A 20,210-nucleotide genomic window follows, 5' to 3' on the forward strand; every position below is an offset into this window, starting at 1 on the left:
CTGATTCAGCTTGACAGTGATTCACGGCACTTGCAATGACCCTCCTAAGCCACATGGTCCAGTATCATTGGTCTGCTAACACATTGGCTCTGTCTGGTCAACTGATAAGGTTATAGAAACTTGCCCGTGACCACTTCTTCTTTGGTCTCACTCTCAATGACCTCATCTGTCGCTGTAACAAGAATTAGAGAACATTAATCAGTACTAATAGTCTTTAATGACGTCAGCTTTTTTAATCTAAGATATAATTGATCAAGAAAGAGTGGCACTCTTCTTAAGACGAATGACACAACACAGTGGTGCATAGAGAAGAAAGGTTAAATAGTTATTGTCTGGTTTCAATGGTGTGGATATGTGACATCTATGATTTACCTAGTCATTAAGTTACTCATATCCTCAGACTGCATTATGGCAGTTTGGGCAAATGCCAGATGGGCTGGTCCATCTTTAAGCCAGTGAGCCTTTCTACATTTTTTATTTATTGTACAGAATTATCATTATTTGACCAGTAATGTGGGCCTTCAGGGGGGAAATGGGCCGATTTGTAGGGCTCTCAAAGGGGGGAAGTCCTTGGTCCCAGTTCTTCCCTAAAAGAGACTATAGATGCCTGGTGGTCTTCATACTGTTTTCTCACCAGTGTAAGTGTAGGAAGTCTTTGTGAAAGACATACTCTCTGCAAATACCCTGAAAGAGAGGTCCAAAACACGGAAACTATTTCATTTTTCAATGATATTGAATGATGCAAGACATTTACCAATTTGCTCAGAACTGACTATTTGATCTTTAACTAAACTCTTTCTTCATCACTGTAGTGAGCTCTGCCAGAACTCCAGATGTGGAGGAAGAGGGGCTCCTGATGTGGGAGGGGCCGGGTGAGATGGACATGTAGAGAGGGGAGGAGCCATAGGACTGGACGGGGAAGCTATAAGGACAGCCAACTGGTTATTGCCTCACTGACACTGGTGGATGATGTGGATAATGTGAGGTCCTATCCATATCCTCATTAACCAGTGTCGATTGGAAATAAAGCATTCATTCAATTGAATTGAATGAGAGCTCCGAGCCCGCATTCATAAGGCAAAACTGATCATAGATCAGCACTCTAACCTAATATCATCCCAGTTCAGAAGTGTCCGGTAGGTGGTGATCTCAGCGTCCAGGGCCAGCTTGACGTCCAGGAGCTCCTGGTAGCTGAGGATTTGCTTGTGCAGGTCCACCTTAGCCACCTCGATGACCCCCTCCAGGCCTCTGATCTGGGTCTGGTACTCCGCCACGCCCCCACTGGACTGGGCATGAGCCTTGGCAAAGTTAAGCTCCAGGGACATGTTCTTCAGAGAGAAGGGAGGAGGATCTGTTAACTAACTAGCTAGCTCATGTTAGAACATATGTGGCATTGTTTAACTGGGACAACATAACCACCGTCAGTCAGTCACCCTGTTATCAAAAGTGTATCTTTCAAAATTAAAGTGCCAGTCAATGCAACCCATTTCCCATAAGCAGGACTGAAAAACAAAACAGCAGACTGATTTTGAGGTAAAAAGAAAACAATCCTGTTGGTGCCTTGGCAAACCCCATTTATTCCCCTGTCTTTCTACTGGAAGGCACAAAACTGTGGTGAATGGATACACCACTGTGATGTCTTCTGGGAAGCAGTATTGCTGTTTGGGACTAAGCTCAGCACTAGGGGAGTTTGGCAATGCGAGACACCATAGCAACCACTTCCTGTGTGACTGTTAGCAGTGATTTATATCAAACTCTGATACTCATCAGCTGCATCACAGCACTGTCACAGTGTCACTGACTTACAGAACCAGTCAAAAGACACACCTACTCATTACAGGTGTATTTTCTACATTGTAGAATAATAATGTAGACATCAAAACTATGAAGTAACCAAAAAAGTGTTAAACAAATCAAAATATATTTTATATTTCAAGGTTATACAAAGTAGCCACCCTTTGCCTTGATGCCAGCTTTACACACTCATGGCATTCTCTCAACCAGCTTCATGAGGAGTCACCTGGAATGCATTTAAATTAATAAGTAATTCCTTGTGGAATTTCTTTCCTTCTTAATGTGACAAGGTAGGGGTGGTAAACAGAAGATAGCCCTATTTGGTAAAAGACCAAGTCCATATTATGGCAAGAACCGCTCAAATAAGCAAAGATAAATGACAGTTCATCATTACTTTAAGACATGAAAGTCAGTCAATCTGGAAAATTTCAAGAACTTTGAAAGTTTCTTCAAGTGCAGTTGCAAAAACCATCAAGCGCTATGATGAAACTGGTCTCATGAGGACCGCCACAGGAATGGAAGACCCAGAGTTACCTCTGCTGCAGAGGATAAGTTCATTAGAGTTACCGGCCTCAGAAATTGCAGCCCAAATAAATGCTTCACAGAGTTCAAGTAAGACACATCTCAACATCAACTGTTCAGAGACTGCGTGAATCAGGCATTCATGGTCAAAATGCTGCAAAGAAACCACTACTAAAGGACACCAATAAGAAGAAGAGACTTGCTTGGGCCAAGGAACATCAGCAATGGACATTAGACCGGTGGAAATCTGTCCTTTGGTCTGATGAGTCCAAATTTGAGATTTTTGGTTCCAACCGCCATGTCGTTGTGAAACGTAGAGTATGTGAACGGATAATCTCCGCATGTGTGGTTCCCACCGTGAAGCATGGAGGAGGAGGTGTGATGGTGTGTGGGTGCTTTGCTGGTGACATTGTCAGTGATTTATTTAGAATTCAAGGCACACTTAACCAGCATGTCTACCACAGCATTCTGCAGCGATATGCCATACCATCTGGTTTGCGCTTAGTGGGACTATCATTTGTTTTTCAACAGGACAATGACTCAACACACCTCCAGGCTGTGTAAGTGCTATTTGACCAAGAAGGAGCGTGATGGAGTGCAGCATCAGATGACCTGGCCTTCACAGTCACCCGACCTCAACCCAATTGAGATGGTTTGGGATGAGTTGGATTCATGACCGTTGGAAAAGCCTTTCAGGTGAAGCTGGTTGAGAGAATTCCAAGAGTGTGCAAAGCTGTCATCAAGGCAAAGGGTGGCTACTTTGAAGAATCTAAAATCTAAGCAAATATTTTGATTTGTTTAACACTCTTTTGGTTACTACAGGATTCCATATGTGTTATTTCATAATTTTGATGTCTTCACTATTATTCTACGATGTAGAAAATAGTAAAAAATAAAGAAAACCCTTTAATGAGTAGATGTGTCCAAACTTTTGACTGGTACTGTACATACATGGTTTCATTTCACTATGTCTATAGATATCTCTCTAAGGCCAGTGAAGAGTTCTATTCACATACGAGATGGTATTGGTACAATAGATTGAAATGGTGTAATCAGTCGGTTAGACCCGACGGTTAGACCCGACTCACCATGTTGACCAGACTCTGCAGCTCCAGACTGAGGGCCTGCAGTTCTTTCCTGGAGGCAGAGATCTCTGCCTTGGAGGTGGTGAGTGCCTCAGAACTGGTGGCATTGGCAGGCTGCACCTCATCCAACTGCAGGCAGAGACAGGGCAGCACGGGGCCATTAGCTACTGTCTCATACACACTTTGATAACATCATTCAGTGTATTCTTTACATGAGCTGCAGGATTCTTGATGTGAGTCACTTTCAGAGTGAAAGACGCATGTAGATGTTTGCATGAGAGAGGCGGAGTGAGTGTCTTGTGTGTAAGTATGCATGTACGTACATCTATATCTGTCTGCATGTCAGTTCTTTTAATAAAACATCAATCCAACAGCAAAAAGGCTGGCAGTTGTTTGTTTCTTCCCCTGCTTTAGGAAGTTGGGTTCCCTGAATCTTTTGTCTGCACCAAAGACACCACTAACTGGGGGTTAACCCACGGCAAACTGCTCTGCAGCTTGGTGAGTTTCACTCAAAACAGGAGAGTAACGGTTGGCTGGTTACCACACCATCACACCATTTTCCGTACCAAAGGGCACCCTATTCCCTATAGGTTCTAGTGTTATATTGGGGACACAAGCTTGTGGTGTCTGTGACAGTTTCAGCTCTAAGAAGATCAACAGATCAAGCCAAATTGTACCTCCCCCTTGTTCCTGCAGGCCAAAATGTAATGGCCTTTGAGTAGCTTATAGGCCTTTTCTGAGTGAAAAGACAACAGTATAACTAGTTGTTCAGTAACTAGTTGTTCAGTAACTAGTTATTCGGAGTGATCTGCTTTTCAGACTTTGTAAACCATGCGCTAGTTATTTCATTACATAGATTTCAAGGGATTTATACTTTGTGTCGCTCCCCAAAAACATAGCATCCTCACGTCCAAATATTTTCTAAGTAGGCCTATCTCATTCACCATGAGACATCCAGCCATATCTACTGACCCCTATTGGGCAGAGAGTGTATTGTACATTCACAGCAAACAATTAGAGTGGCTTTAAAATAAGTAGCAAATATAATTCATATTGTTTAGAAATCTAAATGGTATTACAAGAATAAAATGTCATATTTACATTTAGTAGGCCTAATGCTGTCAATTTGCATTTTGTAGTTTGAGTAAGCTGTACCTTGATTTTGTAGTAGGCATCTGCCTTCTCTCTGTGCTGCTGTACTGATTTCTCATACTCCGCTCTTATCTTGTTGAGGGCAGAAGCGATGTCAAAGGACTTGACCGGGTCCACCGCAATCATAGATACTGATGTGTCAGTGGACGAGGTGCCCAGTTCGAACTGAATACCGAACAGCTCCCGTAAAACCATCCATCTGTCAGCCAATACCACTCATTACAGTTCACATGACAACACTCCTACAATCTGGTGCAGTCTCATACAGTTGTATGTAGTTTAATAGAATAGAATATAATGACTTTACTTTTCACAGAGAGAACTTCAGTGTTCTCTCTGAAGTTTGCCTTGCTCACCATCTCACAATGAATGTAGAGATGCACACATCTACACACAAGCATCGCACGCACTCATACAGTGTTGTGCTCTGTGATGTATTCTAGGCTATTACCTCATTCTGAGTCTTGGTGATAAAGTCCAGCTCATCTTTAAGGCTAGAGTGTTTGGCATCTAGTTCCAATGCGGAGATTCTGGGCCATGTCAATGTCCTACAGGATGGAGAGCTATAGTCATAGCGATTTGTTGTCTAACTGAACAGGAAATTATATTGAATGAAATCTGACATTTATAAGCATATATTCTGCAGTACCCTCCTCATGGTGGCAATATCTGATTCCAGCTGATACCTCACGCCTTGTTCAAAATCATACCTGCATGACAAAAAGTGACAGGTATGACAGGAAATCATAATCGCCTCTTCACAATTTGTTTAGCAGACAATGAAAAGCTAGCATGTAAAAATAAATCACATTGGATGCGTCACTATGGGCCCTGATCAACAGTAGTGTACTATAAAGGGAATAGGGTGCCATTTGGGAGCATTCATGCACTTCTCCCAATGAGAAGGCATGCAGTGAGACTTACTTGGCCTTCATCTCATGGGCGGTTCCCCAGATGCAGTCCAGCTCCATCTCAAGTTTGACCATGTCCAGGGTGGGGCTCTCCAGTTTACCGCGGTTCTCTATCAGCTGGGTCTCGTACTCAGCCGTGGTGGTGGTGGCTCCGGTGGACACGTTGGTCATATCTGCCAGCCTGAGCCTCTAGGACTACATTCTCCTGCTGCAGCTGCGTCACTTTGGCCATGTAGCCTGAGAAGCGCTCGTTGAGCCCAGAGAGGGTGTGTTTCTCTGCAGCCCGCGAGAGGACCGGGGCCAGCAAGGGCCCCGCAGCAGGATATGTTCCCGCAGCATCCAGAAATGCACCCGCTCCCAGCCCTCCTACTGCCATGGTGCGTCCCATAGAGAAGGCAGCACTGCCACCACCACCACCCATACCCAGGCCCATCCCAGCCCCGTAGCCTCCTCCTTCCCCAACACCTAGGCCTGCTTCACCCCCCATTCCCATCCCCGTATCCTCCTCCACCCTCAAGACCTAGTCCTGCATCCCCCATCCCCATGCCTCCACTTAACCCCAGCCGTGCTCCTGCCCCAAGCCCCATTCCATAGCCAGCTCCAGAGCGGAGAGCCAGGGCCATCCCTCCCCCCCCACCACCTCCCCCACCCAGGCCTCCAGAGAAGCCCGCTAGCCCCCACGATAACCTCCTTCCCCGGACAGCGTGGAGGACCCCATAGAGAGAGCCATTGGCATGGTCTTCAGATAATGATAGGCTCGGTGGATGGTAAAGCTGGAGCTTCATAAGTGAGCTATGGATGAATATCCAGGATTTATATATAAAGCTCGGGAGGCCAGCCCCACCCAGCCTAGCCCAGTGGTGTATATATCCTCAGGCGAAATCTAAATTGTGGAATATCAAGGTTTTATATAAGTCTTTACAGTCACCTTAAGGGCTACTGAATGAAGATGGGTTCGGCTGTTGCATTGCATGCGTTGCTCTAACATTCCAATTACTTTGATGGTTGTACCTGACACAATACGTGCTATAGGGCTATTCCACACCAGCTTACCCCGAAAATATCTTTGGTATCCCAGATCGTTCTGGCAATTCTCACATAGAAACTTCATTGAGAGGAAGGATGTTTGACATGCTTTTTACATTTGCATCACAAACCATTTTTGAGAGTATCGTGTTAAAAGTGGCCACATTAGGCCCTTTTTAGACCTATACATGCCTCCTGTAAAACCCTATGACTTGTGAACCGTACAGGATACAGACAACATCTTGATGTCATTATACTCCTTATAATGGGCTCTAACATATGGAGTAGGTCTACATTCTGAAGAAAAAAAATTCACATTCATTTATTCAACATTAAAAATATTGATATCTCAAAAGTATCCTTTTAGATTATGTTAATTTTAAGACATATTATTTTGAACAATATACAGTAACATTGACACCAAGCGTCATAAGTTATAACACGGTCATAACCATGTCATAATATATCATGACAGCTGACATAACCTGTCAAAATATGGTCATAACCCTGTCATGATATGCAAAACGTTAGGAACACCTGCTCTTTACATGGCATAGCATGACCAGGTGAATCCAGGTGAAAGCTATGATCCATTATTGTACAGTAGATGAAGGGGAGGAGACAGGTTAAAAAATGATTATTTTTTTTTAGCTTTGAGACAATTGAGACATGGATTGTGTGTGTGTGCCACTCAGAGGGTGAATGGGCAAGACAAGAAAATGTAAGTTACTTTGAATAGGGTATGGTAGTAGGTGCCAGGCGCACCGGTTTGAGTTTGTCAAGAACTGCAACGCTGCAGGGTTTTTCATGCTCAACAGTCTCCCGTTTGTATCAAGAATGGTCCACCACCCAAAGGACATCTAGCCAACTTGACACAACTGTGGGACGCATTGGACTCAACATGGGCCAATGCGAATGCTTTCGACACCTTGTAGAGTCCATGCCCTGACGAATTGAGTCTGTTCTGAGGGCAAAAGGGGGTTACAGCATAATATTAGGAAGGTGTTCCTAATGTTTTGTACAGTCAGTGTAGAACTTATATTCCATAAATATTTATTTGCATTCGCTAAGGTCCAACCTCTGATCTTTCCAATAAATATTTTATATGCTAAAACAGGATAGATGGTAAGAAAATTAAGAAAACATGTCAAATCATACTATGTAAACATTTCCCTCATTAACTTCCCTCGAGATATGTTTTCATGTTATGCTATGCTGCGATTCCTAATATGTACCATTAGCCATGACTCTATTCATGGAGCTCTGAATTACACCATCTGAATACATATAGATAGATGTTGCGTCATGCCTTAGCTACATGTACAAAGAAATAGATGAAAAAGAATGTACTGTCTTGAGAAGAGACAATAATTCATGTGTTGGTGTCATGGAAAAAATTACACATCACCATCAGACAGATTTAGATGGCTGCAAAGCTTCAGGCATATCTCCCTTATTCAGAAGGCCTCCTTTTTAGACAGTGAGTCAAGGACTTGAAAGTACTTGCATAGTGCAGTGAGGAAAACCTACTACTACATACCAAACTTCAGCTACTAGATAGGACTCCAACTCATAGATATGGGACAGAATATAGAAGCAAAGGGACAGAGACATTCAAGGTTCTTCTCCAGTGAGACTGACCATAGGAGGCTCTGTCGATTAGCACCCAACCCTTAATCTCCCACAATCCTCTCCTAAACCTAACGACTACAAAAGCTGCTGGATCAGCGAGATGATACGATTCTTCTAGAAGGTTCTGAACTACTGGTGAACTGTGATATTCTCAAGTGCACTTTTAATTCCAACCGCCTACTCCTGCAGTGGGGTAGAATAAATGATGAATGGGCCAAAACATTCTCCACCGTGACAGACCCTGGATTTGGGCCATTTCCACCTTCTTGTCATGCGCTTTAACCTCCATTTTGTGTCTTGTCGTGTGAGGCAAAGGGTTCATTCATCTGACTCGTATCTGGAAATTAAATATTGGAAATGTTAGCGGAAAAGGTTGTTAGACAGGAACTGCAAACATAATCATCATTCAGCAGAAGATGAATTAATCAATCTGTCTGTCTATCATTCATGATCATTTCTTATGATAATCAACTTACTCACTTTGAAAGGCGTTTCCTGATGTCCTTGATCTGCTCGTTCTTCTTGGTGAGAATCTCCTTCATGTTGCGTTAGGCAGACGTCTGCTGGAACTTCCTATCCAGCTCCTACGCACACACAACCACACAACAGGGTTGCATGATAACCTCTTATTGGCAAATATAGCTGATATAATTGGGTCCATAGCTCTTGAGCCAAATGCTTACTTCAGACACTTCACCCAAGTTCACCCAACCTTGCATTGTTTGACAGCAATGCATGATTTCTGTGAAAGGCACCAGGTACCAGTATGGGGTAGAGGGACGTACCTTCTCTGCTAGGGCCAGCTGTTCTTGTACCCTGAGCAGGTCGTGTTTGGCAGAGACCAGGTTGTCCTGCAGGTCTCTCTGAGAGGCAGCGTTGACACTCAGGGACTTCTGGTAGTCCTCCTGCAGCGCTGCCATCGTGTCCTCAAGACTAGTGATCTCCTGAGAACGGGTGGCCATCTTGGGGATAGAAACAAAGCACTTCAGTGGGTGGACTTTTAGGCTAAGTCCCAAATGGACCCTTTTCCCTATACAGTGCACTACTTTTGACCAGAGCCCTATGTGAATAGGGAACCATTTGGGATGCACACTTAGATGGACATGTATTCAACACACAAAGCATAGTGTCAGATTGATACATACCAGTTGATTTCCATGAAAGCAAACAAAATAATAGTATTGTTCAGAAAAAAGAACGACTAAAGGTTCAACACATCATAAACAAGGCCAGCATGGGGTCAACTTATTTAAAAGGAAAAAATACTACAATGCTCAAATCAAAACAGGAAGGAAACCGGAAATATTACTGAGTGAAAAGTCAACTGCAACAGTCATCTTATGTTCCTTTGGCCCATTTTGTTATATTTATATTGTTAACCCTTATAGTGCTAAAGTACCTTCTGTTCCCCCTGGACCTTCTGCAGGTCTTTGAGAGCCCTCTCCGCCTTTGTCTTCTCATCCAACGCACCCATGGCCTGAAACACAATCAGTATACTGCAAGCTACTTCATAAAAGTGATTCCAACATTGATCATTCAATTAGCAAGGTCAGGTGTAGGTTAGATGGAAACATGAGCACAAAATAAGAATATCCTAAATCAGAAACACACATCATGGATTTAAATACCTGGGTTTCCAAAGTTCGGAGCCTGCCCTTGAGCTTATCCTTTTCCTCTTGTAGCCTGGATATCTCCTGATGAAAAACCAATGTAATGTAACAGTTACGCATGAGTCTCATACAATGACCTGGTGTTAATTCTGCTAACTCTATATTACCACAGGAGAGTTGAGTTCTTTACCTTGTTGAGAAGTTCAGATACCCCACCTTCATTCAGGGGTGATAACTTGGGCCTGCTAATTTCCTGGTTAGTCTGGGTAAGAAAGCAAGGCAAGTTATCAAGTTTCAAATGACATTTCCACGAGCATAAGTACAGTGAAATGCCTTTCTTGCAAGCTCTTTCCCAACAATGCAGTACTCAATATCAGTAGAACTATAAAATGAAGTGAAGTAGAACACCTCCTCTCTCATCAATGAATGGCATCAATTCATGATTCCAGCCGTTAACGACCTTGATAACATGGACTTAAAAACAAAGTGAAACACACAAGTTGTTGTTGGTGAATTGTTGTTCGGGCCTCAAGTGAAAACCACACCTCGACAAGCCTGAAGGGAGAACTTCATAGAAAGGTTTCGCATGGGGAGGGTGTGAAGTGCTAGATGAGACGATCCTATCAGAGGGCTGATGACCACGTTGTTCTTCTATGGTCACGTCGTGTGGTCTGCCGTTTCCAATTGTGATACGATTCCAGTGCTGCGTATTTCATGTAAGTGCGATAACTCAGCTGAGCCAGTATAAATAAACATGTCATACATTCAAGCGTATTGTTCGATGGGTGATTTAAGCTGTCAATGACTTTGACTTCAAACATGAACTTATAAACTAAGTGAAACGTATGAGTTGTTGTTGGTGAATTGTTGTTCAGACTCAAGTGAAAACCCACACCTCGACAAGCCTGAAGTCTGGATTTCATAGAAATGTGTTGCATGGGTATGAAGTGCTAGAAATGTGTTGCATGGGGAGAGTGTGAAGTGCTAGAAAAGATGATCCTATCACAGGGCTGGTGACTAAAAATAGTTGATTTTCTATGGTCACGTCGTGTGGTCTGCCGTTTCCAATTGTGATACATTAAATACAAAGCATTTGAATCGTAAGTGCAATAATTCAGCTTAACAAGTATGAATAAACATGTCATAAATGTATAATTTATTTTATATAAAGGGCAAATGGTTGCATAAAAGTCTAGGTGGTTGGGCTTTAGTTAACAGTCACCTTATTTTGGTTTTTAAATTCAGTCCTCTCAAACTCAGCCACTTGCTCTAACAACTCTCTGTGGAGAATGAAAACAAAAAAAGGGGAGATAACATGTAAATTAGACAATTAGCACATTTATAGCTTCCTTTTTTTGTCATTAAGCAGATGGTCTTATCCAGAGTGACTTACAGTAGTGAGTACATACATTTTCTATACTGGTCCCCAATGGGAATTGAACCCACAACCCCGGCATTGCAAAAGCCATGCTCTACCAACTGAGCCACACAGGACCCCATGTGGGATACAAACAAAGCAGAGTAACGACAGACTGTTTGATACCATACAGTGAGTGTCAGTGTACTGACTCGTTGGCCTATTACAGCTACATGTTTCTTTATGAAAGAGATGTATAACATATTGCAAAACATTTGACGTCAAGTATAGGGGAGCAGCCAACTGACAGTTCCATATCTTTAAGAACAATAAAACACACTTGTTGTCCTCCTGAAGACAGTTTAACACTAAATGTTTGTGGTGAAGAAAGCACCTCTACACGCTTACTGCATATGTGGTTTGAAAAAGCTGCAGAACGCACGTAGATGTGTGGCTACTAGGGGCGTATTCCCTGCTTCTGACGCCCTACTAACAGCCACACAGGATTGAGGCCTACGGAACACTTTCAAGGGCTTGTTTATCTTATCACATGAATGTAGGCGTACTACAAAAACACTCCACAAAAGCACAGGGCTTGTTATTTTTTACCTTTTGCTTTTGTTTGACTGGTGTCAATAATAAAGGTCAAATGGAGTTGAAGCTCCCTCACACTCATGCCCCCACCCCCCCCCCCCCCCCCCCTCCCCCCTCCGCCCCCCACCACACAATTGACTCTGTACCGGTACCCCCCTGTATATAGTCTCGCTATTGCTATTTTACTGCTGCTCTTTAATTACTTGTTACATTTATTTCTTATTCTTATCCGTATTTTTTTTAAACTGCATTGTTGGTTAGGGGCTGTTAAGTAAGCATTTCACTGTAAGGTCTACAGCTGTTGTATTCGGCGCATGTGACTAATACAATTTGATATTCGCAGCCACATTATAGGAAAAGCAAAGTCTTGTCTGTAAAGTACAAAAATTCTCTCTCTCTATCAATTTTCCATGTAACCACAGCATTCTACCGTGCTGATGGACTGCCAACTTTTTATATCAAAAAGTTGGGACTGTAAAAGGAATGGCTTTCCCCTCCATCTCTAAAAGACACATTAACACAGTCCATGGGCCTGGAATTGTACTCCACATCACAGAGCCATGCTATAAATGTCAGTGTCATGTTCCTGTGCCCCAGTAACAAGTTCAGATCTATCCAGAGACTGGGGGAGTGAGTGTGAGGAAAAAGTCCTCAGCCTCATCCTCCCATGTGATCTTACTGGTGGGGAAAAGAGGGAGTGGAGTGCGGGAAACCGTTACCTGATAATCCATTACGTAATTGCTCCAAAAGCCCTAAAATCAGAGTTTAGATTTCGGAAGGGAACAATTGAGATGAATTGAGCGACCAGCTAGTTGCCAACGTTTCACTGCTGACCCGGCTGACTTTGGCCACGCTGCATTGTTCCCTGTTGTATCTTTAGCACCTCTGGTCTGAGGCACCATGATGAATGATCCTGTGGTATATTCAGCGTGATGAAAGGGAATGCGCTAATACGTTTTTTGGCACCGTGTCAGTATGCCCTCAAGGGGCAAAGTAAAAATGTGACAACCCCTCCCTATGAGATATAGCTGTTTTTAACGGTAGAGAACATTCCCACATCTTTCTGTGTCCAGGCTTGTTATTAAGCACTCCTGTAAGACATTCTTGGCAGCCATGCTTAGAAACCCTGGATGCAACGGAGACCTTTCATTGGCAGTTTTTTCTACACATTTTGCTTTGTCTCCACTTAGCCTAGTCCATTTACATTTTCTTAAATGGCATTCATTTGGACAAAATTAGCTGCCAAAATAAAGAAATGTACATGTTAACTTTCAAAACATTCACTACACTGCATGTGGAGAAAAGCAAACTTCCTGACAATATACACCAGGCAAGGCAGGCGACAACAACCCAAACAAACCATACCTAGGTATCGTATCATGTGAACTACTCCACCCACACAGGTCACACAAGCTGTGGTTGCATCTGGCTACATATCAGTGACAGTAGGAAACCACAGAAATGGAAAAGCAGGGTACCATTCAAATAAGAATGAGTGGTTCAGCAATGACCTCAGTGCCTTACGTACATGAAAAACACTGAAGGAAGCGGCTTCTGCTTTGAGTATGGGGGTGCTCACTGCTCAAACTCTTGTGTACATAATAGGTGACTCTACTGACAGGCTACACACAGAGGCATGTTGGGGTTAAAAGGTTGCTTCCCACCTGAGTTTCACCCTCTTGTTAACCCTTGAACTCCCATAAACCTTCACACACTGCCTAATTCTCAGTACTACCTACCTACTGCTATCATGTACTTCCATCGGTTTGAAATGTCAAAGTAGGCCTCAGCCTGCCCTCGCAGCCACCCCTCATCCCCACAGTCCACCTCCAAGCCATCCCACCTATCCTCACAGCCCCCTTCCCAGCCACTCCACAGCCCACCTGTTCTCCAGCTCCGAGATGTCAGTCTGCAGACGGAGGTAGAACTTCTCGGCCTGAGAGAAGAGCTGCCGGAGCAGCAGCACGTTGGTGTGGGCCGTGTTGATGAGCTCCGTCTCCACCTCTCCTCGCACCACTAGCTGCAGCCCGTCCAGCATGTCCCGCACCTCGTCCACCGTGAAGGTCTCGTCCACTAGCCTAGAATGTAATAACTTGTTTTCCCAATAACATATACACAAATACCATAAAAAGCAGTCCTAAAAGGACGGGACTTGCATTCCTCCGACCAACATTGTTGGCTAGCTGTGATAAACAATACCCTAAATGTTTTGACACAACACCTGCTGTCTTTGAGGTCCTCAAAGCAGGAGTCAATGGTCTTGAGTCTGATGGCCCTCTTGGAGCGTGCAAAGCGCATGTAGTTGATCGCCTCATTCTGATGGTGTTCATTGAAACCAAACTCAGCCTTCAAGGAGGGACAAGGAGGAACAGGGATGGATGTCAGTGAATATGCAGGTAAGTAATGTTAGCTAGAAGACTGTCTAATCAGTGGCAGTGGCCCTCTTGATTGATCAACTATAGACTAGTTCCTTAGTTAACGTTAACTGCCTAGTTATTGTCTCAAGCATGACATCGAATAAGGCAATGGAGGGGTCCTGCTATTCAATAAATGTACAGTACTGCAAGGTTACCTGGCTGCAGTCACTAAGCTATGATATGGATGGCTAGCTAACCAGTAAAGAGCGCTGTGTTGTCATGGAAACATCATACCATGTAACTTCTAGCTAGGCAGCTAGCAAGCCTAGTTGTTGGCTAGCTAGTTAACGTTAAGGATTTGAATTCGTATTCAGCACTTCGCTAGCTACTAAACTAGCTAACATTAGCTAACTATCCGTGCAGTAGACCGCATCGATTGCAGTGGTTAGTGTAGTACTAGACGCAAGGCAAATCTACATCCCTTGCTAAATCAACATCAGCAAACTGTCCATATCATAGCTTAGCCAAAGATACTGGGCTCGTTAGAGTGGTAAGGCGAAATCAACCGACTGTAGACGAGAGTCGATGAGTGAAGTTGGGGTTCGTGTAGCGTTATATACGACAGCCGAAAGTCGGACCCTAGTGTGGTTTTCCAATGACAAGGCTCAGTGCAACATACTAGTGTTGCCATTGTTTATAAAAGTTGTTTTACCCCTATTACTAGCCTGTTCAACCTCTCTTTCGTATCGTCTGAGATTCCCAAAGATTGGAAAGCTGCCGCGGTCATCCCCCTCTTCAAAGGGGGTGACACTCTAGACCCAAACTGCTACAGACCTATATCTATCCTACCCTGTCTTTCTAAGGTCTTCGAAAGCCAAGTTAACAAACAGATTACCGACCATTTCGAATCCCACCGTACCTTCTCCGCTATGCAATCTGGTTTCAGAGCTGGTCATGGGTGCACCTCAGCCACGCTCAAGGTCCTAAACAACATCATAACCGCCATCGATAAGAGACATTACTGCGCAGCCGTATTCATCGACCCGGCCAAGGCTTTCGACTCTGTCAATCACCACATTCTTATTGGCAGACTCGACAGCCTTGGTTTCTCAAATGATTGCCTCGCCTGGATTACCAACTACTTCTCTGATAGAGTTCAGTGTGTCAAATCGGAGGGCCTGTTGTCCGGACCTCTGGCAGTCTCTATGGGGGTGCCACAGGGTTCAATCCTCGGGCCAACTCTCTTCTCTGTATACATCGATGATGTTGCTCTTGCTGCTGGTGATTCTCTGATACACCTCTACGCAGACGACACCATTCTGTATACTTCTGGCCCCTCTTTGGACACTGTGTTAACTATACGAAATTGTTTGACTACAGAGGTAGCAAAACTGTACTTCAAATCTATGATACTCCCCCACTTAACATACTGCTTGACTAGTTGGGCCCAAGCTTGCTGTACAACATTAAAACCTATTCAGTCTGTCTACAAACAGGCTCTCAAAGTGCTTGATAGGAAGCCCAATAGCCATCATCACTGTTACATCCTCAGAAAGCATGAGCTCCTGAGTTGGGAAAATCTTGTGCAATACACCAACGCATGTCTTGTATTCAAGATCCTAAATGGCCTAGCTCCCCCTCCACTCAGTATTTTTGTTAAACAGAAAACCAAAACATATGGCAGCAGATCCACAAGGTCTGCCATTAGAGGTGACTGTATGCTATATGTTTTGGTTTTCTGTTCCCTTCAGGAAAAGCACCTTTAGTAAAGCCGCTTTATCTGTGAGAGCTTCCCATGTCTGGAATACACTGCCATCAGACACACATAACTGCACCACATATCACACTTTCACAAAATGCATGAAGACATGGCTAAAGGTCAATCAGATTTGTGAACATAATCCCTAGCTGTGTATTGCCGCTTTCCATGTTGTCTGTTGTCTGTAGCTTGTGAGGTGTGGAGGCCTCCTAATTGTCCCTAAAGTTTCTAAGCAAACAGCTGGAGGCAGGGCTTTCTCCTATAGAGCTCCATTTTTATGGAATGGTCTGCCTACCCATGTGAGAGACGCAGACTCGGTCTCAACCTTTAAGTCTTTACTGAAGACTCATCTCTTCAGTAGGTCATATGATTGAGTGTAGTCTGGCCCAGGAGTGTGAAGGTGAACAGAAAGGGTCTGGAGCAACGAACCGCCCTTGCCGTCTCTGCCTGGCCGGTTCCCCTCTCTCCACTGGGATTCTCTGCCTCTAACCCTATTACAGGGGCTGAGTCACTGGCTTACTGGTGCTCTTCCATGCCGTCCCTAGGAGGGGTGCGTCACTTGAGTGGGTTGAGTTGCTGATGTGATCTTCCTGTTTGGGTTGGCGCCCTCCCCCCCTTGGGTTGTGCCGTGGCGGAGATCTTTGTGGGCTATACTCGGCCTTGTCTCAGGATGGTAAGTTGGTGGTTGAAGAAATCAGTCTAGTGGTGTGGGGGCTGTGCTTTGGCAAAGTGGGTGGGGTTATATCCTGCCTGTTTGGCCCTGTCCGGGGGTATCATCGGATGGGGCCACAGTGTCTCCTGACCCCTCCTGTCTCAGCCTCCAGTATTTATGCTGCAGTAGTTTATGTGTCAGGGGGCTAGGGTCAGTCTGTTATATCTGGAGTACTTCTCCTGTCTTATCCGGTGTCCTGTGTGAATTTAAGTATGCTCTCTCTAATTCTCTCTTTCTTTCTCTCTCTCGGAGGACCTGAGCCCTAGGACCATGCCTCAGGACGACCTGGCATGATGACTCCTTGCTGTCCCCAGTCCACCTGGCCGTGCTGCTGCTCCAGTTTCAACTGTTCTGCCTGCGGCTATGGAACCCTGACCTGTTCACCGGACGTGCTACCTGTCCCAGACCTGCTGTTTTCAACTCTCTAGAGACAGCAGGAGCGGTAGAGATACTCTCAATGATCGGCTATGAAAAGCCAACTGACATTTACTCCTGAGGTTCTGACTTGTTGCACCCTCGACAACTACTGTGATTATTATTATTTGACCATGCTGGTCATTTATGAACATTTGAACATCTTGGCCATGTTCTGTTATAATCTCCACCCGGTACAGCCAGAAGAGGACTGGCCACCCCTCATAGCCTGGTTCCTCTCTAGGTTTCTTCCTAGGTTTTGGCCTTTCTAGGGAGTTTTTCCTAGCCATCGTGCTTCTACACCTGCATTGCTTGCTGTTTAGTCTGGGTTTCTGTACAGCACTTTGAGATATCAGCTGATGTAAGAAGGGCTATATAAATAAATTTGATTTGATTTGTGGAAACACTGTTGCTTTTATGAATTTTGTCTTGTTGCTTTTTGTTCTATGTTGCTCTGTCTGTATGCTATGTCTTGCTTGTCCTATGTTGCTCTGTGTGTGCTCAATGCTCAATGATTGTCTATATTGTAATTGTTTTTAATAACCTGCCCAGGGACTGCGGTTGAAAATTAGCCGGCTGGCTAAAACCGTCACTTTTACTGAAATATTGATTAATGTGCACTGTCCCTGTAAAAATAAAATAAACTCAAACTCAACTAAAAACCTCCAGACGAGCTTCAATGCCATACAACTCTCCTTCCATGGCCTCCAACTGATCTTAAACGCAAGTAAAACTAAATGCATGCTATTCAACCGATCATTGCCCGCACCTGCTTGCCCGTCCAGCATCACTACTCTGGACGGCTCTGACTTTGAATACGTGGACAACTACAAATACCTAGGTGTCTGGTTAGACTGTAAACTCTCCTTCCAGACTCACATTAAGCATCTCCAATCCAAAATTAAACCTAGAATCGGCTTCCTATATCGCAACAAAGCATCCTTCACTCATGCTGCCAAACATACCCTCGTAAAACTGACCATCCTACTGATCCTCAACTTCGGTGATGCCATCTATAAAATAGCATCCAACACTCTACTCAATAAACTGGATGCAGTCTATCACAGTGCCATCCGTTTTGTCACCAAAGCCCCATACACTACCCACCATTGCGACCTGTACGCTCTCGTTGGTTGGCCCTCGCTTCATACTCGTCGCCAAACAAACTGGCTACAGGTTATCTACAAGTCTCTGCTAGGTAAAGCCCTGCCTTATCTCAGCTCACTGGTCACCATAGCAGCACCCACTCGTAGGACGCGCTCCAGCAGGTATATCTCACTGGCCACCTCCAAAGCCAATTCCTCCTTTGGCCGCCTTCCCTTCCAGTTCTTTGCTGCCAATGACTGGAACGAACTGCAAAAATCTCTGAAGCTGGAGACTCATATCTCCCTCACTAGCTTTAAAGCACCAGCTGTCAGAGCAGCTCACAGATCACTGCACCTGTACATAGCCCATCTGTGAACAGCCCATCTATCTGCCTACCTCATCCCCATACTGTATTTATTTATTTGTCTTGCTCCTTTGCACCCCAGTATCTCTACTTGCACATTCATCTTCTGCACATCTACCATTCCAGTGTTTAATTGCTATATTGTAATTACTTCGCCACCATGGCCTATTTTATTGCCTTAACTCCCTTAACCTTTTTTGCACTCACTGTGAATATCATTTTTGTTCTCTTTTGTTCTACTGTATTATTGACTGTATGTTTTGTTTATTCCATGTGTAACTCTGTGTTGTTGTATGTGTCGAATTACTATGCTTTATCTTGGCCAGGTCGCAGTTTCAAATGAGAACTTGTTCTCAACTAGCCTAACGTTACCTGGTTAAATAAAGGTGAAATAAAACAAATAAACACACGTTGAAAGGCGGTGACCATTGACAAAAGTGATCAGCTCGAACGCACCCACTAGTAACTGCTCCTTGCTCTAAGTGACTAACGTTAAACGTTACTAGTAACGTTAGTTTACAGTGGCTACTATAACTAGCTAGCAAGCTTCCTGCTAACATTTGGCTAATGTTACTTACCATTGCTGCCAGCAAACACCCGACTCCTTAACTGCTAAATTGTAGGTTAACTGGCTAAGCCACAATGCACTAACTAACAGGTACAGTACGATTTATATGTATTCATTTATAGTGATATCGGAGAAGATAATCTAATAACGTTATCAGCGAGCTCCGCTATTCAGTGGAGATTATTGGATACCGAATAGAGTAATTGCTTTGGTAACCATGGGGACCTTCTTCTTCTTCTTCCTCTTCTATGGTGTTTATCAGCTGTTGGTATCCAACGTTATGGTGCATTACCGCCACCTACTGTACTGGAGTGTGAGCCAGAGACGGAGAATCTAAATCCTACCTGCCAGCCCTGTTTCTCTTAAAAAAGATAACAACATATTTGAGTCTGTATCTAATGATGTTCTACTCAGTATAATATTTAAACGAATTTCCCTTTCTCCCTCATACTGGATCTCAGCCTCTCTTTTTCCCTCTCATACTGCCCTCACTGCATCAGTCCATGCTCCACTGTCTCTGTTTCCTGGCAATAATCACACTTTCCTGTTGGATGCTTTCCTATCACATTTAAAGTCATATTATTCAACCGGCTGTGTCCCACCCTTAATCTTGTAAAAATAGCCTCTCTTCCTGCCGTCCTCCCCTCCCCAACTTTCCTCAATACTTGAAATAAATACCTGCCCTTAGTATCTCTATTCCACTGCTTCTGCCATCGCTGCACCATCACTGTCCATATCAGGCATTTTGCCTCAGCCTTGCTCATTGAAACTACAACATCAACATCCCCACTACTAAGTACTTGTTTAGCCAGTACATCAAATGCCTCGTTCCCCTCCACCCCCACATGGGCTAGGACACAAGAAAATCTTGTCTTTATACCCATCTGTCTAACCCTGCCATGGGTTTGTAGTATGTCATAAAGCAGGTCTTGTCTGCTACGTGAGCTAAAGGACTGCAAACACTTGACCAAAATAATGTGGACACCTGCTCGTCAAACATCTCATTCCAAAATCATGGGCATGAATATGGAGTCGGTCCTCCCTTTGCTACTATTACAGCCTCCACTTTCCTGGGAAGGCTTTCTACTAGATGCTGGAACATTTCTGTAGGGAGCATTAGTGAGGTTGGGCACTGATGTTGGGCGATTAGGCCTGGCTCGCAGTCGGTGTTCCAATTCCAAATATGTTCGATGGGGTTGAGGTCAAGGCTCTGTGGCCAGTCAAGTTCTTCCACACTGATCTCGACAAACCACTTCTGTATGGACCT

General features: G+C 44.1%; 1 protein-coding gene and 1 pseudogene across 2 annotated transcripts; both read right to left on the reverse strand.

Annotated features, from left to right (window-relative positions):
• Positions 1-994: 994 nt before the first annotated feature.
• On the reverse strand, positions 995-8,664 carry LOC111953889 (thread biopolymer filament subunit gamma-like; annotated as a pseudogene).
• LOC111953961 (leucine zipper transcription factor-like protein 1) lies at positions 6,802-19,167 on the reverse strand. 2 transcript variants are annotated; one of them, XM_023973452.2, is made up of 10 exons: positions 18,954-19,167; positions 13,905-14,029; positions 13,567-13,761; positions 10,955-11,012; positions 9,923-9,994; positions 9,751-9,816; positions 9,522-9,599; positions 8,908-9,084; positions 8,599-8,706; positions 6,802-8,459 (listed from the first exon to the last, which is right to left on the reverse strand). In XM_023973452.2, exons 1-9 carry the CDS (start codon positions 18,954-18,956, stop codon positions 8,671-8,673), a joined length of 810 nt encoding a protein of 269 aa, XP_023829220.1. In that variant the 5' UTR covers positions 18,957-19,167; the 3' UTR covers positions 6,802-8,459; positions 8,599-8,670. The 2 variants fall into 2 exon arrangements, with proteins under 2 accessions (XP_023829220.1, XP_023829218.1); XM_023973450.2 differs by having other exon boundaries at positions 8,603-8,706; positions 18,954-19,166.
• Between the last annotated feature and the right edge of the window lie 1,043 nt (positions 19,168-20,210).

Source organism: Salvelinus sp. IW2-2015, linkage group LG27, assembly GCF_002910315.2.
Source record: "Salvelinus sp. IW2-2015 linkage group LG27, ASM291031v2, whole genome shotgun sequence".
NCBI lineage: Eukaryota > Metazoa > Chordata > Actinopteri > Salmoniformes > Salmonidae > Salvelinus > Salvelinus sp. IW2-2015.

What these genes read in the sequence shown, in the direction of transcription:
- LOC111953961 (XM_023973452.2), bottom strand. An exon ending in GAGGACCTCAAAGACAGCAG is followed by an intron (nt 13,762 to 13,904) that starts GTGTTGTGTCAA and finishes ATTACATTCTAG; the next exon opens with GCTAGTGGACGAGACCTTCA. An exon ending in TCCGAACTTTGGAAACCCAG is followed by an intron (nt 9,600 to 9,750) that starts GTATTTAAATCC and finishes ATTGTGTTTCAG; the next exon opens with GCCATGGGTGCGTTGGATGA.